The 24,586-nt window shown below is 44.9% G+C and overlaps 8 protein-coding genes and 1 pseudogene across 9 annotated transcripts; 5 read left to right on the forward strand and 4 right to left on the reverse strand.

Annotated features, from left to right (window-relative positions):
• Positions 1 to 1,216: 1,216 nt before the first annotated feature.
• On the reverse strand, positions 1,217 to 2,496 carry SERLADRAFT_479540 (uncharacterized protein; the record flags this gene model as incomplete). Its single annotated transcript, XM_007323852.1, has 3 exons — positions 1,217 to 1,625; positions 1,684 to 2,412; positions 2,474 to 2,496. 2 exons carry the CDS (start codon positions 2,362 to 2,364, stop codon positions 1,314 to 1,316), a joined length of 993 nt encoding a protein of 330 aa, XP_007323914.1.
• A 2,337-nt stretch (positions 2,497 to 4,833) lies between these two features.
• SERLADRAFT_479542 (uncharacterized protein) lies at positions 4,834 to 5,258 on the forward strand (the record flags this gene model as incomplete). The annotated part of the gene is made up of 1 exon (XM_007323853.1): positions 4,834 to 5,258. The coding sequence occupies one exon, from the start codon at positions 4,904 to 4,906 to the stop codon at positions 5,225 to 5,227; it is 324 nt and encodes a 107-aa protein (XP_007323915.1).
• Positions 5,259 to 6,053: 795 nt separating this feature from the next.
• Positions 6,054 to 7,116, forward strand: SERLADRAFT_479544 (uncharacterized protein; the record flags this gene model as incomplete). The annotated part of the gene is made up of 7 exons (XM_007323854.1): positions 6,054 to 6,077; positions 6,138 to 6,164; positions 6,218 to 6,256; positions 6,313 to 6,405; positions 6,457 to 6,535; positions 6,593 to 6,739; positions 6,804 to 7,116. 4 exons carry the CDS (start codon positions 6,375 to 6,377, stop codon positions 7,009 to 7,011), a joined length of 465 nt encoding a protein of 154 aa, XP_007323916.1.
• A 3-nt stretch (positions 7,117 to 7,119) lies between these two features.
• Positions 7,120 to 7,275, forward strand: SERLADRAFT_374478 (uncharacterized protein; the record flags this gene model as incomplete). Its single annotated transcript, XM_007323855.1, has 1 exon — positions 7,120 to 7,275. The coding sequence occupies one exon, from the start codon at positions 7,120 to 7,122 to the stop codon at positions 7,273 to 7,275; it is 156 nt and encodes a 51-aa protein (XP_007323917.1).
• A 1,138-nt stretch (positions 7,276 to 8,413) lies between these two features.
• Positions 8,414 to 10,683, forward strand: SERLADRAFT_418492 (uncharacterized protein; the record flags this gene model as incomplete). The annotated part of the gene is made up of 13 exons (XM_007323856.1): positions 8,414 to 8,497; positions 8,551 to 8,586; positions 8,642 to 8,731; positions 8,781 to 8,864; positions 8,920 to 9,028; positions 9,093 to 9,217; positions 9,271 to 9,401; positions 9,462 to 9,582; positions 9,637 to 9,731; positions 9,781 to 9,807; positions 9,860 to 10,116; positions 10,189 to 10,377; positions 10,427 to 10,683. 13 exons carry the CDS (start codon positions 8,414 to 8,416, stop codon positions 10,564 to 10,566), a joined length of 1,488 nt encoding a protein of 495 aa, XP_007323918.1.
• SERLADRAFT_453704 (glycoside hydrolase family 35 protein) lies at positions 10,671 to 14,999 on the reverse strand (the record flags this gene model as incomplete). The annotated part of the gene is made up of 20 exons (XM_007323857.1): positions 10,671 to 10,906; positions 10,958 to 11,011; positions 11,064 to 11,351; positions 11,401 to 11,506; positions 11,557 to 11,744; positions 11,794 to 11,848; positions 11,904 to 11,989; positions 12,039 to 12,932; positions 12,985 to 13,225; positions 13,275 to 13,315; positions 13,373 to 13,478; positions 13,530 to 13,572; positions 13,631 to 13,665; positions 13,717 to 13,802; positions 13,861 to 13,880; positions 13,927 to 14,063; positions 14,199 to 14,375; positions 14,426 to 14,643; positions 14,699 to 14,795; positions 14,948 to 14,999. The coding sequence occupies 20 exons, from the start codon at positions 14,997 to 14,999 to the stop codon at positions 10,765 to 10,767; spliced, it is 3,066 nt and encodes a 1,021-aa protein (XP_007323919.1).
• Positions 15,000 to 15,416: 417 nt separating this feature from the next.
• On the reverse strand, positions 15,417 to 18,750 carry SERLADRAFT_479557 (uncharacterized protein; the record flags this gene model as incomplete). The annotated part of the gene is made up of 23 exons (XM_007323858.1): positions 15,417 to 15,822; positions 15,877 to 15,915; positions 15,969 to 16,110; positions 16,165 to 16,189; positions 16,250 to 16,307; positions 16,365 to 16,392; positions 16,450 to 16,509; positions 16,571 to 16,671; positions 16,732 to 16,771; positions 16,823 to 16,838; positions 16,896 to 16,907; positions 16,972 to 16,996; positions 17,049 to 17,083; positions 17,132 to 17,157; positions 17,209 to 17,234; positions 17,288 to 17,305; positions 17,365 to 17,374; positions 17,422 to 17,466; positions 17,527 to 17,586; positions 17,645 to 17,658; positions 17,717 to 17,795; positions 17,853 to 18,346; positions 18,406 to 18,750. 22 exons carry the CDS (start codon positions 17,936 to 17,938, stop codon positions 15,799 to 15,801), a joined length of 969 nt encoding a protein of 322 aa, XP_007323920.1.
• Positions 18,751 to 18,872: 122 nt separating this feature from the next.
• On the reverse strand, positions 18,873 to 22,335 carry SERLADRAFT_491600 (annotated as a pseudogene; the record flags this gene model as incomplete). Its single annotated transcript has 10 exons — positions 18,873 to 18,993; positions 19,053 to 20,017; positions 20,074 to 20,282; positions 20,334 to 20,517; positions 20,575 to 20,778; positions 20,827 to 20,891; positions 20,958 to 21,663; positions 21,706 to 21,977; positions 22,031 to 22,171; positions 22,236 to 22,335. Coding segments are annotated over 9 exons (2,838 nt in total).
• Positions 22,336 to 22,493: 158 nt separating this feature from the next.
• Positions 22,494 to 24,585, forward strand: SERLADRAFT_479560 (uncharacterized protein; the record flags this gene model as incomplete). The annotated part of the gene is made up of 12 exons (XM_007323859.1): positions 22,494 to 22,635; positions 22,688 to 22,818; positions 22,875 to 22,977; positions 23,030 to 23,093; positions 23,150 to 23,259; positions 23,316 to 23,366; positions 23,417 to 23,569; positions 23,625 to 23,755; positions 23,812 to 23,947; positions 24,011 to 24,075; positions 24,126 to 24,294; positions 24,351 to 24,585. The coding sequence occupies 12 exons, from the start codon at positions 22,579 to 22,581 to the stop codon at positions 24,402 to 24,404; spliced, it is 1,224 nt and encodes a 407-aa protein (XP_007323921.1).
• Between the last annotated feature and the right edge of the window lies 1 nt (position 24,586).

Genomic DNA, 24,586 nt, shown 5'->3' on the forward strand with positions numbered 1-24,586 from the left:
TTAGCTTAATGCTTAATGACAAACAAAGAATAAGAAGAGCACTGACGAAATATTTGGCGACAGAGTTATTCTGTCAGAGTAGGTTTGCTGTGAGTTTAATACAAGGCATGAGGCTCGAGGTACCGAAATAAGAATACATTTGTGATGCAGGATGCAGACAAGGCTCTCGGGCGTTTATCATAGCTTCTTCACTTTTGAGCTCCAGAGATGCGAGCTGGCGGACTAGTCTGTTGAGTGTAGAGACGTACTTCCGTACCAAGTTTAAGCGATTTTGTCTTCATCACAAATCATCTTCAGACTAACGCCATTTCATAGCCTTCCACAGCCACTAATGAGCATGCCAAGGTCGACATCGTCGTCTAGGCACTGCCTAATTACAAGTCCTCCCATGGTGGCCTGTGTTAATAGTCACCGGTCACCAGCAGTATGCACTGGTCGTTCAAAGTGACAGCTTCGAGCTCTAGATGCAAATATAGTAAAGACTGTGTTAGATAACGATTAATTCGTAACCACGTTGAATCAGACCTTTGATAGTCTTCTGCGACCGAAAGAAAGGCATTTGGTGCTCCACTGCATTTGATAGCAATCGGAATGAACAAAACACGACGTCAGATACCAAAAGCACCGAGGTGAGAGGCGAAAATACCCTAAGTACCGGCGCAGGGGATAGAAAAACACGACAAGTAAATTCATACTTATCTGGTGAGAGAGATCGGGGACAATTTCGATTCACATTCTGGTTAAGTCGGACCTGGCCGCATTGAACACTCTTTTGTTCGCAAAAACAATACTCCAAGTAACAAGGTTGAAATGCAGTGGTATACTGACGGAAAATCGAGGAGGCGGGTGTCCCAGAGAAATTAGCGAAATCATACCAAGAGCCAAGGTACGAACAAAGCATCAACTTTGAGATGATACGCAAGCGGAAAATGGAAGTGCAGACGATGAGCAGATTTACCGAGCTCATTTGGGAGCTCAACTGAGGTAAGATGATGGGAACTGCCACTGAAAATGCTAAACCCAACTACTGCAATTTCTTTGACTGTCATCAGGTTGATAGGAAAGAGTGACGATGGCAGTGAACTTCCGATCATTGAAAGGAAAATGCGTGATTGACACGTGATCGCGTGGTATCTGCGCGAGAGTTTATGCTTTGCTATTCAGTGTCATGCTGTAGCCCAAGCGGTCGAATCTTTGATATGTTCGACTAGCAATCCATTCGAATAATAATTCAACAACTTAGGATAGGATCACAGGAGGTTACCTGGCAATCTGGTACTGTAAAGGCTTCTACAATGAAAGACTTGCACCACCTAGATGACCATTCTCATCTTCAACTTGTCTCCCGTCGTTATATCTTCTTTCATGCTTTCCAGTTCTGTCATATCCCAAGTGCTGCTGATATACCTTCCGCTAAGCCAATCTCTACGCTCTTTCGCGAGCCATACGAGGGTATCTGCTGATAATTGTGGCGAGTCAATCAATGTGGAGCGCATGAGAGCAGGGATATCTTTGGTCATGTCGGTGAGAACAACGCCAGGGTGGACAGAAAGCACAGAGATATTGTGTGGTGCACACTCCAGATGAATTGTTTCAGTCAGGCGAAGTAACGCAAATTTACCAATCTTGATAGACTTGGCTTTAGCACCTTCAGGAACTACTATAATGGAAAGGACCACTCACACAGTATGCAGAGCTTAGCGGACTTGCGAAGTGCGCAACGTAGGACGCAATATTGACGATCAGTTTGTTGTCCGCGTCATTGTTGGTTAAGAGGGGAAGTAAGGCGCGAGTGACGAGATATACTCCACGAATATTTACTGTCCATACGTTCCACCAATCGTCTGGGTCACTCATGGATAGAGGAACAGCCTGAGGGTTATCCGCGCGTCCCGCATTATTGATCACTACATCCAGCTTACCAAACACACGCCGTATCTCTGCAGCCACGTTTTCAACGGTAGCGATATCCGTGACATCTAGCATTAGCTTTAGGATCTTCGGGGACCTGTTAACTAATGCGGCAGCTTCGGTCATGGCGATGGCCACTTCATCGAGCAAGTTCATCGATCGCGCAGCGATAATGATACCAGAAGCACCAGAACGTGCAAAAGACATCGCCATGGCTTTTCCAAGACCTTGAGAAGCACCGGAGATGAAGACAATCTTGCCTGTAAGGTCAGCCTTGGTGGGATCAATGGTAGGGTATGTGTCGTGGTGGATTGTATTCGTTAAATGATACCCCGGATAAGGTATTTCAGTAAAAGCTGGTGGGGATGATGTGGATACGTCTTCAGGCGTGGAAGCAATGTTACCGTCTGAGCTGCCTTCGCCATCCAATATAGCTAGCATTTGCTTTTTCATCTCTGCTAGATGATCCTGTAGGAATGATACGTCCCAAACATCGCTGGCCTTTATATCGTAAATTATAAATATGTTCAGTGAGGCTGTTGAGAAACGGAAGCGGACTTACTTGAATTTGAAGATGAATTGATGAATTAAGACTCCAGACGTGAGTCATGCTGAACAAGTCACTATGAGCTACTTATATAAATAGAGAGATAAAATAACTGACAGCCTCTGCCATACCAAACGCTGGCCAATGGCCACATCGTATACTTTAATGACTGGAGACGAAGACTCTCGACCATCTATGGAGAACGTGGACGATAGATAGTCGTGGATATTGCCTACATTCGTGATAGTGGATGCATATGGATTTGTGAAGTCAGAGGATTGACGTGGGGGGTGTAAAGCTACCTGAGCTGGTAGAAGATGCGGTAAATGCGGGTTTTGCATGTAGTGATCGTGTTGATTTTTAATCAGTCTCATAGCAGCCAGCAGTCGATCTTTGGGGGAACCACTCGCTGGGATTTCATTGCGAAGAACTTGAACTGGAACCAATATTAGTCCAGCGACAAAATGCGATGGGCCGTTATGGGGTGGCACCAAAAACTTGTCTTGAGATATCCTGCGAAATCGTATGATATTAGTCCACCCCTTCGATCGACTAATTTTGATCTACGACGTACACCATAGGGTCAAAAGTGAAGTGAGAATCAGCTGACTCATCATTGCGAAGAGGATTCCCCGCAAAAACGGCTAAAGCAAGAGCAGCATCGAAGAGATGCGATAAACTGAAGCCATGCGATTTTGCTGCTTCCGCGAGTCGAGAGCTAGCATGTGGATCCAGGTTGTCATGCACCCTGATCACATCTCCTGGGGTTTTGACGGCTTCTCTGGATGGATGAAGACTAAGAGTAGGCTAAAAGAAGGTTGTGTCAGCCTATGAATAAGGAGGGTGTATGACTGGAGCTCACAGTCGGGTTCGCATAAATTTTTAGAGTCTCCTGGAGCAAGTTGGACCCACTTGGTTCCCAATTTTCACGAAGTCCACCAGTAGCAGTAATGGGTCCAGCTGGTAGACGTTCCCATTCTGATCCCCACGAGAGAGATTCAACAGGTTGAGCAGGCGGATTTACAATAAACTTTAACATAAGATTCAAAACTCTGAGAGTAGGCCGTGCGTCCATGATCGAATGAGTCCCGTGCATGAAGATCGCGCTTTCCCCTTCGTTATTTACAAAGAGATAAAGATGAATATATTGCTCGTGGCCATCAGAGTGCACGTAGGGAAGCCGACGATTGTTCAACTCTTTGACGACCTTCTCTGGGTCAAATGGGCCACGACGAACAGTTAAAGTGTCGGCGGCCCAAGTATGAAGAACTGAACTTGCTATTAATGGGGAGTATACCCACGATGCTTGAGGTGATTCGGGGTCGCCACGCGCGATTGTGCAAGCAATGATCGGTGCTGTAAACCTGTGTGCTGGGGATGTGCATCTGCATGTAGAAAAAAGATTAACATCTGATCACTAACCTGATCCGTGCGAGACTCTCCCTCGTCCTTGATTCAAGCTGTTGGTCAGACAAGCTTGTTTTGAACATTATTCCTGTACAACATTCGCCCAGGCTATAAAGCCGTAACATGAAACCACGATGACCAGAAGTCGAGGCATCACCTACCCATTGCTGTATAGATGAGCAAGGTCTTGTAAGATCTCAGAGCCAAGCAGTGGCCTGATATTTTTGGATGATCAGTTCACTGGAAGAACGCTGTATGATCAATGGGACTTGCCTGGTATACTTTGACGGACTGCCGACTGCAGTCCAAGAGGGTTCACTTGAAATCGGGTGGGGCATTTTACTGAGAAAGATAACAAACGATCACCAAGTTGAGTGGATCTACTTGAACGCCGTCTATTCCATGTCTCTATTTCAGGAATTCGGTGTTAATGTATTGCTCATCATCGATCCCCATCATCCCAGACTGGGCGTCTTCATGTTGCCTGTTGAATCAAACTCTACCATTTAACTGCGACCTGGATCAGAATAGTGCTACCTGATTGCGGGCCTGACAAGAAAGACGGCACCAAAAGAAGTGAAGTCACATAGATCCGATACCAGTGCACGGCAGTGTCCCTCTGCTATAAGTGAATGAACTACATTCCAATAGACCAATAGACCTACGAGCTGACTTCAGCGGAGTACTATATTTTAAGAGGTGTGTGGTTATTTACCGGATGGAACAGGGTCTGGGACGGTCTGGGTCACCCAAAGGACGCCACAGTCACTACTTAGCCAAATAACCTAGTCTCCTTTGTGTATACCATTTTGAAACCCAGATTAATATCCGCCTTGCTCACGTTCTGAGTTCTGAGAAGCGAGTTAATTTCGGAAGTAAAACGCCGCTGGGTTTCAAGAATATCTGCCTCGAGTCTCGACGAAGGAAACAATGGAAAGGACACTCACGCTGGGTCACTTAATCCCACACTGACACGCCCCCATCATGATGGTGATGCATTCATGACGGGTATTCCCTATTACTGATTCCCCATTGCCGATGAAGATGGCTATGAGATCAGCTAATCAATCGTACTTCTGGTCACCGTTCACTGCCAGGCAGTGCCAGCCCATCCCGATAAGAGTCCCATACAATCAGGGCATCGTCTCGGGAGAAAACTTATTCAACACGCTGCGTAGGTCGAAAAGAAGAAGGATGCATATAGTTTCTGAGTTGAAAATGGATATGGACCCTGGTCGGTTTGGTGACACTGTCATACAGAAAACAGCGCTGAAAAATCACGAGGACCCAGCGCTATATATGCCACCTATTGACGTCTCGGTGACATTGCCTTCTTTCCTCTCTCGCAGTTGCACATCGTGACTTAACGTACACGAGGCTTCGGACTGCTAGTGGTGCGTTCGCTCGACTCCTCTCCCACTGTTATCGTCACCCTCAACTGCTCTTCTGACACAGTCAATATGGCCAGTAATGTGGGTTTAAATCCGGAGGTCCTGACATATCTACAAGATACTGCTATTGTTCACTATTGTGCAGGTGCGTCTGTTACACCGAGTCCTCATGCACTTAATAAATATCAAAATGTCTATGCCAGTTGCTGGAGCAGTGCTCTATGTCTACGATTTCAGCGAGTCAAATCATATATAAGTACTAAAAATATACTCAACCTTTCTCCTCAGTTATAACGTTTGGAGACGAGGTAAGTGCTACCATATCTCTCGATCGCACCAGTCTTGTCGTTTTACTCACTTTTGAAATCTAGGTTGAAATCTTTTGGGTACGCAGTTACACTGCGCTGCAAACCAATCTGACCTTACATGTACAAATGATCACAGAGTTCCAGATGGACGCTCCTCAAATTCCTCTTTTTTACAGTACGGATTTTTTCAATTCGTAACTCCACAATCAAAAGGTAACATTGCATCTAGACTCGTTATCTAGCCCTTATCGCCACGGTCTCTATGTCAATTCGTGAGTGGTCACCGTCCCAAGTGAGGGAGGGATATTGTAATAATTGCGTGGACAGTCGCTGTATATCCTAATCCGACACCAGCAATGTAAGCCTTACATTGAACGGCTTAGATGTAAATTTAGTCGAAACTGACGCCTACTGTATTTGATAGGTGTAATACCTATATCCAAAATTTCAGGTTATACTCGTTAACTCGATGATTTTTTTGCCTCAGGTTTTACATTTACCAACTATTCATTTGTCAGTACGTGCGATCATGCAAGTACTTTTTCGGATAGAATGATATTAACCCCATGCTAGCCCTCGTAGTGGTTTCCCTCGTTGAAGGTCAGGAGACTAAACAAATTATGTGATATAGCTGAATCGAATACTTTCACTAGTTATTCTTCTCATCCGTCTATTCGCTCTTTATGATCAAGGTAAGCATGTCACGGCCTACGCCATACAAATTGGTGCAAACTCACCGTTGATCTAGCCAAACAAATAAAAGTTCCAGTGATAGCCCTATTTATCGTGGTAGTGGCTAGCTCATTCGGTATGGCAGTAAAAGAGGCTTTGTATGATCATGGTAACTACCTTCATCGTCAGATAAGAACTTGCTTACCTACTTTCTGTGCAGCTGCACTAGTGCACGCAGGTCCATCCTCGCTGTACGGCGGATGTACTGGCGGTGTTCCAAACTGGTTTTTTATCTTTTGGTAAGCTGCCATCAACATGGTATTGTGTCATTATCCATTAAAATGACGTCTTCGCAGGACACCGTTTATGGTATTTGACACTGTTCTAGTCTTGCTCGTAGCATGTAAATCGTTTCAACATTATCATCAAGTTCCCAATAAACAGTGGTTCGGCGCGCGTCTGGTCGCGGTTCTGGCGCGAGATTCGTTTGTCTTCTTTCTTGTGTACGCACCCGATTTCTACTTCTACTTGTGTTGGAGGTGAACTGAAATGTTATGGGTTTCACAGCAACTTGATGATATATCTGTTCAATACGATGACGTGGAAGCTAGCCCCGGCAGGCCTGTCAGAGATGGCTTCCTTCTGGTGGCTAGCCATACCGCCAATCTCAGCCACTCGTCTACTCCTTAACCTGCGACAAGTTTACACCCAGGACCGCGAAATTGAGATTGAGCTATTGAGATCCCGTAATTCAAGAATACGGTATCTACGTTAACCTGAATCTCTCTATGAGTGGCAGTGCGCTACTTGTACTTATCTCATTACTGTCGCTGAGCAGGTGGCGGCGTCGGTATATGTGTTGGTAATTACTCTCTACTGTAATATGTTCCAAATGGTGGTATCACCTACTGGGTCTTATGTGAAGAATTCATATAAACCGATTGATAAAAACTCTTGGTATAATTATTCATTTGCAGCTATTAAACTAGACTTGGCGTTACAGACCAGTTGTAATCAAGCTCTCAAGAGTGTAACTTGAGGCTCCTAGTCTGTACTAGTAGAAACACGAACATACCTTGCGGTCCTAAACTTTTCAGGATCATCATTCACTACTTATGTTCCTATTCGGCCCACAACATTTAGAACAACAAGGACAAGGACTAAACTGGAAGAAGGAACTAAATGAGGTCCGGGTTGATGCGAAGTTGTGGCAATAACTGGTTGTGCCTTGGTATGCCATTTTTGACTCAGTATTCCCAAGGACCTCCCACTGCGTACCATAACCATCATTCCTATACGTAACTGTCATGCTTCCAGGCAAAAGGTACCTTCCGAGCCCATATCAATTTCCTTCATCTTCGACGTCCCACGACGACATATTGTAAAGTAAACATAGAAAGGTCTAAAAACCTTCAGATCCCCAGGAATCAATCAATCTAGTTCTAAGATATCTTATTATGCGTTGCATCTGTCGCCCATTTCATTTTTCAGTATCCCGTGAAACATAATCTCGGATCATCACAACCATACCACCCATCAGTATGTGCACGAGCAGATCAACTGACAGAAAAAAGTGTGTGATCCTCCTGACTTGATAGGTGTCTGGTTCGTGGCTGATGCAACAAGCACTGCCAGTGGGAGAATCTCGGTAGAAAAAAAAAGTCCAAGGTGTGGTAGTTCCTTAAGGCCGTCAATAAGCTAATTCAGTGGTATGCTAACGCCTTCGCGCCATACATAGGCCAGATAACGATATTTGCTTGTTATGATTGGTGTTCAAGTTGTCCCTAAACGGAAATTGAAGTCATCTGGCCGCGATCACGGTGGTTAGCATCAACCTATCGCAGTTCACTGCGATCATTGTTCCTGTCAAATTCATGATAAAACCCACAAGAGTGGATATTCTTTTCCCGAGAACAGCTACTGTCCCATGATATGCTGTGCTCAAAGGCAATGTCGTACGTATGGGGATATCATTTTTTATGGAATTGTTGTCAGGTAAGCTGCTCATGTTATAGCCTCCAATTCAAGCGGAGGATCAGTCTTTTGAATTACAGTGATAATCATCATCAGATGCAGACTGAGATCCTAGGGCGCTCCTGTTTATACTTACCTAGCGGCAGAACATTGCTTGTATAAAAGCTGCTGCGAGTCAGCGTATGAACATAGAATTTTGGGAAATGTCTATTACATCCACGACAACGTTTTCTGCAATCGTTATAGCCGTAGGATTATGGGGAACTCAACAATTTGTACGGGCCAAGGTATGTTTGGTCTGTCTGTACTGACCAACATCTCACCATGATTTATTTCAAAGTTGCCAAAGAATCACCCCCCAATTATCCCCATACCGGTACGTAGGCCCGCTGTTTTCATAGGCGCAATCGATCTTATACAATATCCCAAAGATGGATGACATACTGAAAAACCCTCGAGCCGCATATACAGAAGCGCTTGCAAGACATGGCCCTATTATCGGTGTTTACCGCAAAGGCCTAGTTAGTTCATTTTCCCCTTGACTGGATGGGATTACTAACTTGATTGCAGTTAGAGTTTGTCGTTGATGACAGCTTGACACAGCTGGTACTCACAAATGATCAGCTTTTCAGTTTTGAAGAAGGCACAGCCGCAGTGAGTATCTTGCTTCGTGTGGATCATCGTTGATCTTGATTTGCATACCCATCAGATTCTGAATCTACATTATTTCTTTGCTTTATTCCGAACCATGTTCCGCAACTTGGATGATGTTGTACAAAATATGATCAGATTCCGCATGCAAGGCATGGTCGAACAAAGTGACTAATCTTACTTCTTTTGAAACCTGTCCTATTTAATCTTATCATCTCGAGTTTTACGCAGTATATCCTATCTTCTTGCAAAGAACAGATGATTTGCTTCGCCAGTCGCAAGGTAAACCGATCGTGTTGTTCGATCACACGCTTGGATGTGTAACGGAAGTCATGGTCAAGCTTGTTTTCGGGGAGGTGAGGAAGGTCTAGTTGGTCGCAAAGCTACTGAAAGCTTATGTTTCTAAAAGAGCTATATGGACCAACGCAGACTCGATGTAGCCAGTGCAGTAGCCGAGGACATTGCGCATCTTGCTGGTATTTACCAGAATACATCGTGGTTTGCCAGAACATTTCCTGGCATTTGGTGTCTCTATACATGGTAAGTAAATTCTTGGTCCAAGTATATTCATTATTAGGTCTAAGAAGTTATCATATTCAGGCTCAGGGTTATATTCGTGACGATAATATTTGGGTTTTTGCGGGTCTTTGGGCCACAGCTATGGCAGGAATTGCGTACACAACAATGGGACCCTGACTGTGAAAATAATGATACGATGGATGTATGGCTCTTTTACCCATCTGGTCAATGTACCCTACTAACAAAAAACCTATAGGAGAATATGTTACATTACATAGCTCGAAGACACGCTTCGAAAGACGGAAGTATAAGCATTACATCCACCCTTAAAGTAATGGGTACACTCACAACGTATGTGACCCTCGACTCTTACATCTAATCACGCTGATGTTTTCCAAAGATTACTGTTTGCATCGATACATCAGACGTGCGTATTCACATACACATTTACCATATGCATGTTCTAACTGAGCGTCCAGTGCATCTGTCGGAGTATGGGTCCTCTTCGAACTGGCTATACGCCCAGAATACTTGGTTAAAATAAGAGAAGAGCTGCACAGTATGACGGATCCCATCACAAATAACCTTGATGCTGCAAACGCGAACGAGGCATTGAAGAAATCAATATGGCTAGATTGTTTTATTCGAGAAGTTATGCGCACCAAGGGCGATACACTGAGTTCTTGTAGGATGACGACGCAAGACGTCACCCTCGCAGGGTACACAGTACCCAAAGGTCTGTAATGACATTACTTGTACGCAGTGCTGGGATTTATGGAACGTTTTTTTTTTGCTTTTGAATCGATAGGTAACTTGGTGTTCCCTTTGACCTCGTTGAGTCACGAGAACCCCGTATATCATGGCCCTGACGCACACGTCTTCCGCCCGGAGCGATGGCACGGTCAGGAAACCAGCCTGGCTGTGACAGGTAGTATATCATACCATCCATTCGGGCTCGGTCGTTGGGCATGTCCAGGGCGTGTTCTAGCTGTGGCTGGTACGTGTATTCACATTGATTTGGGCTTCACGTTTTATCTATCTTCCAGAGATGAAAATGATAGTTTGGTCTATCGTTAGCAAAGCTACACCACGCCTAAAAGATAACACATATCAAGTCGTTGACCCACTTAACGTCACTTCAGTCCCTCCTGTTGGAGAGTTGATATTGGAGCCGTTTTCCTTTTGAAACTGGATTTCACCTTTATTCACATTTATATTTATATACAATTGACGCGCAGCCGTAAACTACCTGTATGAACTTACCTATAGACGTCTTTTCCAGAGCGATTTTATGTTACAAGTTTGACGCACCCTAGATGGGATAAGTGTCCTTTTATTCGTTATGATACATATCAATACACAACAGTGAGATACTTATTTACATTCATTGACGCCCTTCCGGAGACCATGCAGGATTGTTGACCTCAATGCCGCCCACACCACCCTCAAATACACCATCAACTGTTAGCGCGACTGTGGGCGAGATGGCAGTAGGCTCCATAGCCCATAGAGCTATCGCAACCGTGCTGAGACGAGCATGAATATTTTGAATCACGTGAAAACATTTCGAAGCTTACTTTGGCCCACTGTAGTTTAAGATACCTTGATGAACAGGGAACTTGTATTGTGGACTGTGGACCGAATCAGACAAAGGTGAAATCGAGCCAGGAAGATTTGACATACCCCAGATTCGCCACTCGCTTACCCATCATCCAACCATTAACATATAATTGGACCCGGTACGGCTGCGAAGACTGGTCAAATGTGAATGACATGGGCGCGTCATAGTATTCAGGAATTTGGAGATCAAACGTAGTGACAAAGAAGCCGACTCCAGCAGCTGAGCCTGGCAGTCCCTCTGTTATGTCTCGCGATTCCCAAATTGACGTATCAAAACCAGGAAGATGCCATCCGAGCCGCTCGCCATACAAGCCTCCTTCGTTAAGAACACCTCGCACTTTATCAGGATAACTGCTATGCATGAGGAAACATGATAGCTCGCAGAACAACAACAACGTACTTCGTATATCCACCAATTTTGCCCTGTACTTTCCATTCTCCGAAATCACCAGTGTTCAGCTGGAAACCGCGAACACCACGAGGTGATTTTTCCTCGTCAATTTCAGCTAATGTTTATCATCAAACTATGAACGTCAGTTGAAGGTTTGCGACTCACATCCAGATTCATCAAGACCCATGTTATCCTTTGGAACACAAACATAAAGTTCGTCTGTTGAAGACAGATGAATATGGGTGCTTACCTGAAGAATCGTTATCACATTGTCCTGGCCGTAATTCAAAGAGCCTGAAGGGAAGTAGAATTTCTCATCCGTTTCGTCGACAATGTTTGCATTGTTCGTTGAGCTTTGCAATAAATTCAGATCAATCAATAAGCGCAAGCCAGATTACCTACTTTCCATACGATGTGTTCAAAAAGACATCGTTTACCCATACGCTGGCGGCGAACGCTTTGATAGCAAGCCTTCGTCAATAGGTTATCAGATTGCAAGATTAGGCAAATACCTTCGCCTCCGTTAATAGAAAGGTTCACAGACTTGGTATTTTCAGTCGCATTGAAATGACCGTGCCATAACACAATGTTTTCGCAGCTGAGAAAAGTAAGTCAAGTAACAAAGGAACAACTGATCAGACACGTACTATTCATAGTCACAGCCGTACAATACCCTCCCATCACCATAATACGGCTTGAACGGGATGTTCGTTGTTGTATGGTTGGCAAGGGTCCAGCTGGCATCAGAGAAGTTACTCTGTATTTCTGGAAGGCTGTTGGCATACTTCCAATTGCTCAGTGTTGGCACTGGAATTGACGAGATGCCGGACGCGGGTTGAATCTGTGCTACGAACCCTCCTTGAGTGGTTAAGTTGCTTGTGGCTGCGACATCAGCAGAAATATCCATGCCATTCCATGTTATCGAGGTAACGGTCTCGGGAGCAATGACAGTCAACCTGACACTATCATTCAAATCTCCTCGTAGATTGAGAGTAGATCCCGTAATAGTCGCGTTGCGAACAAGATAAGGACCTCCCACTAGAATAGATGTGTTTGTACCAAACTGCCAGTAGTTGGAAAAAGTAGCAGCGTCGCCTGATGTTGCATTTGATGGAATCTCAGGAGACCAGAACGTCCCGGCAGTATCCGCATCGCTGTACAGAATAAGTTGTTCACTGGAATCCCACACTGTAACGAGGCCTTCTATTCCTGAGAGGAAGCTAATGATAGTTCCCTGTCCAGTAGACAAGTGAGACGATATGTGTGGAGTATCTGCCTGTAGCCGAGGGGTGCCCGTGAGGACAAGGGAGACTTCATGCTCTTGAGTGGAATCTCCATAAAGATACAAGACATCTCGACCTCCAATCTGTCCTGCATACAGAACCTGTGCCGTCGAATATAGGACGTTTGAGGAACCGAAAGAATAATCAGTGACTATGAGTTTGGACTGACGACCCCCAAGGGTAATCTCTGGCACGACCTGTGGGATCTCAAGGTTTCCAGCAGAAGTGGTCACATTAAGCTTGAAGGTAGTTATGCCCCTGGGAATAACCGGTTAGGCGAGTACTACATTACTAGAGTAAGGGGACTAACGTCGAAGTAGAGTCGTTTTGCCTCGCAATATAGAACGAAGTCGAGGTGTCAGGGTTGCGCAGAAGCGTCACGAATGCAGAAGAGTTTGATACTATCACTGCGCTAGTACTGCTATTCCCGATCCAACTCGTTTTATAGAACTCAGGTGAGCTTCGAAGGAACAGTCCTTCACGCTTGAGTTCTGGGTACTTTGTGGTTAATTCCCTATTCTCGGCGATTGCGCTACCATAATCATACGATGCTATGCATGCAATATCAGAGAGAGAGATCCAATACTTGAATAAGCTTACTGTATACTCCAGGGAAAGGGAGACCACCCCACGACGTTCCACTGCACCCATTAAGTAAAAATAAATAATAAAATAGTTTTATTAAGGAGAACCCGTACCCGTAAAGCATGTAATAGTTAATCAATTTCGCATTGGATGCCCAAAGATTAAGGTTGAAGACATTTTCAAAGTCTGCACCCGTAAGTACACGACACTGATCGTAGCCTAGACAAACATCCCTTCAGCAGTTGATTAAAATCGTTAGAATTTACTAACCTGGTGCCGTAGGTCCCCAAGCATCGAAGGAACCGCCTTGAAACTATGAGTGCCTGGATCAAAAGATGTACAATCATCAATATGAAAAGTTTGTGACGAACCTCGGGGAAATACCAGGGCTCGCTGGGATCAACGGCTACAAGTGGAGTTAGAGCAAGACAGACCAGAGCATTGAATAGATACTCACACTCGTGATAGCTGTAATAATTGGTAACTACTGGACTCCAAACAGTTGGATTAGAACAGTCAAACCCTTGGGGATACGAGTCCAAGCTATAGGCCATGCATAAACTAAGTTTACCAAGGTACTGACTTAAAACCAATGCCTTACCCATAGATATCTACTGCACCCTGCAAATCATTAGGTTAGATCCAGATAAGTCTGCAGTTTCCATACCGTTCCATTGACCCAGTCTCGACCTTCTCCAGGATCATTTGCAGTCAATGGGACAACAATACTAGAATTGTGGAAGACCTCTTCAAGCTCCGCAAAGTACTCAGCGTGTCCGTATCCACTCTGAGAATACTCATTGTCTAAAGGTGGTCATTAGAATATTCGACTATATGCGCGTCGTGATTTATAATGAACAAACGCACCGACTTGGACAGCTAATCAAACCGAAGAAGGGTATCATTAACGTTCTTTTTAACTTTTGTACGCATACATACCAATGACTGGTCCACCTTGAGTGATTTGATATGGAGCAGTTTGATCAATGATGCCTTGGATATAATCTTGCCAAGAAGCTCGCCAGTCAGTAGCATTCGTACGCAATTCACCAGCAACCTGTGATGTTATCCAGTGTGCAATTCCCCCAGCGGTTGACTCCGCGTTGATATACGGGCCTAAAGGTATCATAAGCAGCTACTTTCGTTGAAGCAAATAGCATACGTACCAGGACGCAGAACTATGAATATGCCCGTTTGTTTTGCAGCTTCATATAAAGGCTCCAATGCGCGATAGTCGTTGAAATCAATCACCCCTGGTGAAGGGTTGACCAAAGCCATATGAGTATAGACACTCAGCGCATTAAATCCTGCTGCTTTGGCCTTCTGGAGGATATCGAGCCATAAACCAGGAACAGGTAGCCGGAATGTATGGAACTCTCCAGAACTGTAATATGATTCCTCAGCCCTGCTAACAATGTCATGTAGTACAGCCGACTTACTGAATAAATACCCTTTGACCTTTTATAACAAGACTGTATGAATCCCACTCGACCTCTGTAGTACGTCCGTTGCTGGTCAAGTTACCAACACTTGACTCTACCGCGAGTGTTTTGGGCGCCCCATTTACATAGCGGGCGTAGACGTCTGGAACATGTGTGAGAGAAAGAGAGGATGGAGTGATCCAGTTTTTGACTGGAGAAACGATGATGCATAACAGTGACAGAGCAGCAAACGAAACCCATGTAAACCCTCGCGTTTTCTTAGATGCAGGACCCTTGAACGGGCCTGGTAACGAACCATCCGCCATGACTGGTTGAAAGTAGAACGACTGGGGCCCAAATTCTTCCTTTATATCGCCTTCATGCATCTTTATATCGCTTTTAGACCTCTCATAGGGTGTCTTCGATGCTGACGTCTTGAGTCCCATGACCGATCACGCGTGAGCAAGAGATGAGGAGAGCCTTTCGCCGTCGGACCGCCTGTTGGCGAAGCAGTAACTCGTGAGACGGCAGCACTGAAGAAGATCAAAGCAAATGTAAGGGAAAGTAATACAACGGAGGTCCTTGCTATGCTGCTTACGCGACGAATACAACTTTCTGAACTTGGTGCGGAAGCGAAATGCTGGACAAGACAGCGGCCGACGAAGCACACGTTCTTCCATTTTCTCCCACCCGAGCTACGTACAGCTTATAGCAAACCCGACAAGTATACCATCTGCATTTGCGCCCACAACGCCGTCGAACAGATAAAACGGCATTAAAATTGAGCAAAAACCACAAAAGAACATATAGTATGTACAAAAGGAGTACAGATAGTAATACAAGCTCATTTCCACTTCTTCCTATCTCTGGCAAGGTTAGGGTAGCAAGTTTTAAGTTTGCTGTTTCAAGTGATAAGTATGCAGGTCCTGCCTTGGATAAAATGTTTAATAAACCACCGCAAAAATGAATGAGGCAAAACGATGTTGCATCTATTATTGAGAAGCGAAAGCGGAGAGTAAAACAGCGGTTCCAAAGGTAAACCAAGATTTTGTGGAAAGCACAGCGCGGCACTGATATGACCAAGTCAAATATAGAGGACCATGGTTCTACGTCGAGTATTACCAACCATCAGTATAATGTCCCTAATCAAAGAGACGTCAGAAACATCAGACCACCAAAACCACTCGGCCACGTACTGATGCTGATGGTGAGTAGTCTGAATGTACACTGTTGACCTGATATCGTACATGAAATTCTGTAATACATCCATGAGAAAACGTACGCATACCTTCCGGCGACTCTGTGGCGGAGCAGCAGGCATGCGGACAGATCCATGGCGATGTGCTGCTTCGGATACCATTATAAAGGACGTGCTTTTGCCTTCCTCACGATCAGTGCCTCTGCCTCGAATAGCCTTGCGAGTGTTCATCCTGAAGCACAATAATTAACTCAGTGACAAGGGTACAGAATGTGTTTTCACGCACGTCGCCATGAATGATATAGCATACACTAAGGAAGCAACACTGTTAGACTAGGTTTGTAGAGTCAGAAATCGAAATCATCACTGACATTTACTGAGCACGAAGTAGAAACACATGAAGATGAAGTTATCTGTCATGCAATCGTACTTATGCAGTCCTAGTATTAGCAAAGATGGTTATGCTGAAGCACATTTCTAGCTCACCAGGATGAGAGTAACGATACTGCATGCGCTGTATGTCGAGAAACATGAACTTGCGATTCAAAACAAGTTAGGCGTCAAACTCTACCTTGTTAGAACGCCAGTATTGACAGCGTAGATCGTCAAAGTATTAACCAAAGAATCAGAGCTGAAACATGGAGTATATGTTAAGCATAAAAACAACAATCATGAAGGTCATTGAAACATACCCCGAGTAGCCACTTCGCATTCCCTGGAGGTAATAGCATAGCGCAGCCGCAATAGACATGTCGGTAGCCACTCCAAATCCAAGTGCAAGACTACCAACTACCTGCAAGTTATAGTGCATTAGACTATGGCCGTGCTCTATTAGCATTACAGGGGAACGAACGCGAAGGCCAGTGAGGTCAAGTAAAGTAGTTATCTGGAAACTGATAGATATATTTAGCAATAGACAGACAATGCATAAATAAAATATTCACCCTCGAATAGTGTATGCTAACAATGAAATCATTTCAGCTCTCAGATTTCAGGTGTAATACTATGGATACTCACCAATGGCAAGGCCTAGGGTAGAGCCACAAGATCTTAACTTAGTTCAAAACTTTGACCCAGTATTGCATTAACTTACCCATTTGAGCTAAGGTTAACAATACCTGTTTGACGTTAAGTACGATCGATACAGTTGCAAATATCAAAATATCTTACCAGTGAACCAGTTAGGAACCAATTCCGGTAACTAACTGAAAAGGAAATCAGTATCGTTTCGATATAAGGATAAACTCCCTTACATCTCCAGACTCTCAGAGCAAAACACCTGAGCACAGAGTAAGTGTACCATGACAACAAAGTTGGCATGAAGGCTTACACTTTGACGATACATCCGACTAGAGCCTGTAGCAATTTAGTTACACGTGTTACAGAGCACTAACGACTAAGGAGCTTACGCCAAATGCTACTTGCAGCTAAAGGCGTAAAGAAGAGCTTATTGAGAAAAAAACGAGGGTGAAAGGACATTACGTACTACGAGCGTCCTGAAAACAATGTCAGTACAAATATATCACCAAGATATAACTCGTACCATACGGGTTTCGCGGTAAAAAGCACGCTCGGATCAACAAAATTGCTGAATAAACAAAAAAATATAGATGAGTAAAGGTCTGCAGGGCTCATCATTACAACCCACGTTACAAGATAGTAATAGACGCAATGACCGATGAAAGCTTCGTCCGCTGTTTCCAGTATCCTAGATATGCCGTCAAGATACTCAACATATAGTATGTCAAGATTATCGTAAAACACACCAAATGAGAACCACCTGAGGTGGAGACTTCAGTTCAGACAATAATTAAAAAAGTTGTCGTCGAAGTGCTCACAATAGTTTTATAGAAAGCTTTGTCTGACGGGTAACGTCGGTAGTAGGTATAAACTTGGACACTGAATACACCATAGGCTCTATTATGATAGGTTTAGTTTTGTACGCAAGGAAAAATTGAACGTGACAGTACTTACACGGCTGACACTGCGAGCCCAACTAACAATGCTCCTAGAGTGCTATCGAACTTTGTGTTCGGCGGAAGTGTGAAGGGGGTAGTCATGGTTCCCAAGGTAAGAAGAAAGGGTGAAAAAATAAAGAGTGGCGTTCTGCGTTATGCAGTAAGAGTTATTGTTCGTAGACCTTTTGAATAGCCTTGCTGAGCCTTCAAAATACTGGAACTAATGAGTGTCCGAGACGGCGCACGGCACTGGAACTTGAGCGACAGATAACTTGATATATAAAGACCAAAAGAATCAACGCCCAAGGAATGTATAGCAGCTGCGTCCAAAATTGAGAGAGTATCAGAAAGAGAGAGATGTAAACCAGCGCTGCTGGCCACGCCCAAGAATTCCAGGGGATCTATCCGGTTACGGCACGCTGTCATTGTTTTTTAAGGTCACCCAATGGTGATTAGGAACTGGGCCGGTGTGAGTGTATAAGTGATCGAAATTTTTGAGGTCTGCGGTACCTTTAGTGCCGGAACATCGTCAGCTCCTTCGAAACTCATACCCATTTGCGAACACCCACCTGACAGATATAGATCAGAACAATAGAGCGCTATCATACATGACCCGAATTCTAGCGCCACAACCCAAAAGCACAGGATGTTTCCTTGTTCGACTATCCTGAAAAAAATGATTGCTTTGAATAGGACTGATTGCATCGATAAAAACTGTTAATAGGGCCACAGATATAACCGCCAAGTGGTAACTGAGTGGTTGGAGTGCGGCTGGACAAGAGGGCTCCAACCATCAGGTCCAAAATAGGAAATAATACTTCAAAGGGTTTGACGTTTTCACATTCTCAGGAACTCAGGAGACGTAATCATGCGCTCGTGTTGCGAAATGCCCTGAGATGGCGACCAAGATGCTTCCTTACAATGAAATTTTTGAGAAGTCAATCCTCCGTCAACTTGAGATCCGACTGAAGGCATAACCTTTCAACCGGAAACAATTTTCTCAGTGTTCGGTGCCACATTATGAGTATCACTGGGACCCAAACTTACAACGTAAGTCTCGGTGTTCAACACAGATTAATAATGTTACGAAGGGCACGCGGCAAGTAACATAGGTGACTAGCGCTGACTCACAGACCTGGTATGTTGTGAAGGGCCAACTTGGTAACGCCGAAATAAGACCGAATTCAGTGTGATGTGGATGGACGAAATTACTTACGAAGAACCTCAATAATCATTTTCAATTTTGACGAGTACCTCGTCGAGCCTGAGACTTTTGCCTTCATCTTCTTGTACGTCTTCAGGAAAGTCCCTGCCAAATACACTCGGAACCGCCAAACGCGTCAGGCACAGCGCAGTTGAAGTCTGTGCGGTATCTGTCATCAGACCACTGCGAATTCCGCGAATAATATGGGAAGGTGTCAATATGCAAGACTTGGTTTTTCTCCGTCCCTCTAGCAAAGCCCTGGTCATGTCCCACCTGGCGGTATCCAGACCTCTGTGGACAAGAACGGCGACGAAACTCTTGAGTGCAGCTGAAACAAGAGCATAAGGCGCCATTCGGTCCTCCGTGGATTTTCTGGACTCCGAGGAAAGGGTTGTTTGGTCTAGGCTTCTCCGATTACCATGGGGAGCGAATGGTACCGTATGCGTCATGTTCGCAATGCCGCATACCGCCGTAATGAGAGAAGGAGGCACAAGCGATATAATATCGCGTGAGGAATACCTACTTAGTTTTGACCGAGCTGAGTGATGAAGTTCTTCTGGAATGGTTGGGGCGGATGAGGTAGGCACTGGAGGGCGCAGTGCATAATCCAAGGCGCTTCCGAAAACACCTTTGAGATTAAGAAAAGGTGGCTGAGTTGCACAATCTTGAACAATATCGCAGACAAATGCTTGACCAGATGATTCATTTTTGACTGCATATGATGGGTGAAGCCGACACTTGATACCGCAGAGGGAACATATTTCGCTTTGGGCAGACTGAGCGCTATTGACTGTTGACTTCTTGATAACGCGAGCGACGGTCGGATTTTGGGGAACAATTGCAGCTGGGCGAATGAAGTAACCTTCGTCTTCCAACCAGCAATATACGTCACCGGTCGTTAGAGAAACAGCACCTCCCGATGGGAATAACCCGATTTGTTTGTCATACAAGCTATGTAGCGCTCTTGCGCGCCCCCACTATTAAACCAAATTGGCACGCTGATAGAGAAGTGGTGTATATATTTCGCACTGACCTCAATGGCTTTGCGCCGTCCTGGGACAAGCGTAGAGAAGTGTGAGGGGCTGGATGTTAATTTGTAAGGTAGTTGAGAGGGAGGCCGCCCTTTCACATCTATTACTCACGCGAGTGAGAAAGTCAGCGGCACGCTTGGGAAGAACCCACCTTTCATTGTCATGGGAACGCGGGGAAGAAGGGATTTTAAGACAGCAGCATATCCTTTCGCTTGTATTATATCAGATAAAGAATTCCATGAAAATCGCGTACAACACCCACCAGTATCATCCGCTTTGGATGAGGAAGCATTCGGAGGCGTAGCTTCCCTTTTCGTACTTTCTCTCTGTAAAGTCGGTAATTTTAAGTCTGTGCGCACCGGCAATAGCTGGGTATGTCGATCAAGTTCTATATCAAGGACTTGCTCCTCGCCCAACACAGCACTCGTCGACTTAAATGGGTCAAGCTGTAGCATAGATACTGTTAAGGAGTGAAGGCGTCATCGGATATACCGAATGCTTACTTCTACCCAATGCTCCACCTCCATAGAAGCATTTTGCTTCCCCACCCACACGAGCGTAAGACGAGCCAAAAATGGCCTGTCGGATGTACCCATGACAGCAAAAGGGGGTTCAGTGACAACGATAGGAACCGCCAATGACGACGGTGGAGGTTGAGATAAGCAAGTGACAGTCATTTGACATAGAAATGCAGTTATATGCAGACTCTGTAATAAATTGAGATCATATTGCGAAGATGATGACTGAGTACGGACATAGGATGGAGAGGATACACCCAGCATCCAACGATGCGATATATCTTGTGCCACATTAGCACGATCTGCAAGTAAAAACATAGGGGAAGAATGTGAATATCTGCGCTAAGCAAAAGAGGTGTCTTAGTTACTGGTACGTAGCCAAAGGCTATAATCCGTGATAATGACGCGGGCCGTAATATGGAATCGAGTGCCTGGATTCGTATTAGAGTGAACAGGTATGGGAGGCAGCTTTGCATCCGTAGGGGTGTTTACAAGGCTAATAGACTGAGGTTTAGGTTGTGGCGGAGGTGAAGGCTGGGGCTGGGGCTGGTGTTGAGATTGAGGTTGAGGGCATGGTAGGTCTACGACTGTATCCAACTCTTGGCGAGCATTGTTTCGATGTGAATAGGACATACGCCAAGGAACGGTACCAGAATCTTCAGAATCTTTATCCAACGAGGTTATATCTACTGTTTCGTCGTCGTAAACATTGATGCAGCGTCTTTTTGGCGCTCTTCCAAGGAAAGGTGCCAAGGCTGGCGTATCAATATGGTGACCAAGAGTTCTTGATAAGTGAGTACTGGGTGCAGGGTCGCGACTCTGCGGTGTGGAAGTTTGCTCAGTTTCCAAAAGGTCACGTTGCTCAGGGACTATATCCACTATATCCATGTCAGCGCCTACAGCGATTTCAAACAATCTTCTCAAACTCGGTTGACTGACGCCACCAAGTTCAGTCCCTTGAGCGAGTACCCAATCTTGATCTTCTGCTGGTACCAGAACAGCACATTTTTGCATACATTCATCGTGGCTTCCGAAATCTCGTTTATGCCGCAGTCGACAATGGTTCAACAGACCCTGAAGATTGGTAAAGTCGAATCGAGCACAGTCTGGACACACCATTTTGGCGACAACCGGAGGGTCGATCGTCGCATTCCGCACAAAAAGCAGCTTGGTGTTACCGCGATGAGATCGAACAGCACCACGAGGTTTGAGCGTTCTCGAGGGCTGTTGCGGTTGAGGAGGTGCGGCAACTTTCGGGGAGAAGGAGCGAACCCAAGGTTCTAGAGCAGCGAAAGGCAGCTCCCGCTCGAAAAGAAAATTGGAGTGTGTGTCGATAGCGTCCATGGCCTCGAGAGCGACATCTTGGAAGTGACTGCTGGTAGCGCAATCTGTGGCTAACGAGTCAGTGAGTTGAACTCTGTAGCTTTGTACAAAATATTACCAGGTAAATCCTTCTCTAGCGAATCCTGCAATAGGAGAGCCCATGTAATGCGTGACTCAATAGTAGCAGCTAGCCTCTGCCTTAGGGAGATCTCTAAGTCAAACTCCTCCGCAAGTAGCTGACGAACGCCACGTTGATCATCTGTAGAGAAGAGAGCATTATATTGAAAATCAAGGTCAAGCCTGAGGTATATCAACCGTCGTACCGTCTATTGACGATTCTGATTCCTCGGTTTGGCATCTTCTCCGTTTCCTAGATATATGCGAGTCCAAATAAGGCTCGCTAGAACATAAATCCAGAGCCATCGTTACTGTAATGGTTTGAGAGACGAAATGAGCCAAATAACGAAAAGCTATGCTATAAACTGAGGTGCCAATGTCGGTCTCCAACGAATCCCATAAATTTCTGTCACTGAAACGCGTTACATAACATCACATAGTCACGTGCGCACTGGCGTCACAGTGTTGTTTTTGACCGCGTTCACTTGCACCTCTATAGTTGTACGAAACTAGGCGAGTCTCAAAAACAAGAGCTGACAGCACTAGAAAATGGGTATCAAAGGCTTGACGGGTCTTATTGCAGAGTACGCTCCAAAAGCAATAACAGTATGTTCAGGATCAGTCTTGAGACTCCTCGCTCATATACCATAATACACAGGAGCATGACATCAAAACACTCTTTAGTCGAAAAGTCGCCATAGACGCGTCCATGTCGATATATCAATTCCTTATAGCTGTACGTCAGAAGGATGGTGAAATGCTCACGAATGATGCTGGAGAAACTACAAGGTATCCATATGCTTAAGTGTTTATCAGAAGTAGAGTATTCATCCATCCACATCTAGTCATCTAATGGGTTTCTTCTACCGTACTATAAGAATAGTAGAAAATGGTATCAAACCGGTATATGTATTTGACGGCAAGCCACCTGAGATGAAGGCTGGAGTGGTGCGTATTTATATCGAGTCATCCCTAGTACTTTTTAAGTGGCTTGAAACAGTTATCCAAACGGTTTGAGAAGAGAGAGGAGGCAAAGGAAGAAGGCGAAGAAGCCAAGGAAATCGGTATCGATTACATGTTCATTCTATTGTTCGTTTGCTCAAGGCGTTTATTTTCACAGGAACTGCAGAGGATATGGACAAGTTTTCACGGAGAACCGTCAAAGTGACGAGAGAACATAATGAAGAATGTCGGAGATTACTGAAGTTGATGGGAATTCCTGTTGTCGTAGTAAGTCAGAGCACTGTTTCCATGTTTACTCCTGTCTTTATAATCGATATTCTCAGGCCCCTTCAGAGGCTGAGGCCCAGTGCGCCGAGCTCGCAAGAGGAGGAAAAGTATACCGTCATGCTATATGTTAAGGGTCCATGCTAAGACATTTTTGCAGGTGTACGCCGCAGGTTCTGAAGATATGGACACCTTAACGTTCTCTGCTCCGATACTTTTGCGCCATCTCACTTTTTCTGAAGCTAGAAAAGCTCCTATAAGTGAAATCAATCTTCAAAGGGCTTTGGAGGGACTCGAAATGGACATGTCACTAGTAAGAATTTTGGAGTTTTTCACGAAAATCTGAATTGAGCCCTCCATGTTGACAGTTCACCGACCTATGTATACTGCTAGGGTGCGATTATCTTGAGCCTATCAAAGGTGTTGGGCCTAAGTCAGCGCTGAAACTCGTACGCGACCATGGTGGGCTTGCTGGTGTAGTCGAACATCTACGAGGAAAGTAAGGAAATCTTTTATTCCAAGCCGCTCCCGAAGTTGATAAAATTTTGTGCGCAGAGCAGCTGAAAAGGCAGAAGCGGGCGAGGATGGAAAGAAGAAGAAAGGTGGTATTCATATCCCGGAAGAGTGGCCATGGGAAGAAGCAAAGAAAATATTTGTGAAACCCGATGTCACCCCAGCAGACGAGGTAGAGGTGGGTTAATTCAATTTCATGTACTGTTAGTGTTTGCTTTGCTGACGGATAAGATATATCTAGCTTGAATGGAAAAACCCGGACATTGATGGCCTGGTACAGTTTTTAGTAACTGAAAAGGGATTCAAGTCAGTAGAATGTATTGCACGTCGTCATCATTCGCTGACCCACTCCACAGTGAGGAACGCGTGCGCAAGGGTGCAGATAAACTACAAAAGTTTCTCAATTCAAAACAACAGGGCCGTTTGGATGGCTTCTTTACAGCCAAGCCGAAAGCGTCGCCGAAGAAAGGAGACACGAAGGGGAAAGATAAAGGCAAGGCAGTAACGAAAGGCACGAAACGGAAGGCAAGCGAATGTCACCCATAATGAAATCCCGTGCTGATGTTCTCCCACACCCACAGGCAGAAGATAAGACCGAAGCTGGAAGCAGCAAGAAGGGTAAAACCAAGAAATGAACTGCCCCTTCTCTTGACTCGATCGATTTCCGCGCAAGGAGTTTCACTAAGTATTATGGACCGATGGTTGCACCTTGTTGGTTGTGGGGATGTTGGCTAACACTGTACCGGATAATCGACCTGTATTTGTTGCAAGTGACTGTATAATCTCATAATATTACATCTCATCATTGGCACCTTTG

This window comes from Serpula lacrymans (assembly GCF_000218685.1).
Source record: "Serpula lacrymans var. lacrymans S7.9 unplaced genomic scaffold SERLAscaffold_17, whole genome shotgun sequence".
Classification (NCBI taxonomy): Eukaryota; Fungi; Basidiomycota; class Agaricomycetes; order Boletales; family Serpulaceae; genus Serpula; species Serpula lacrymans.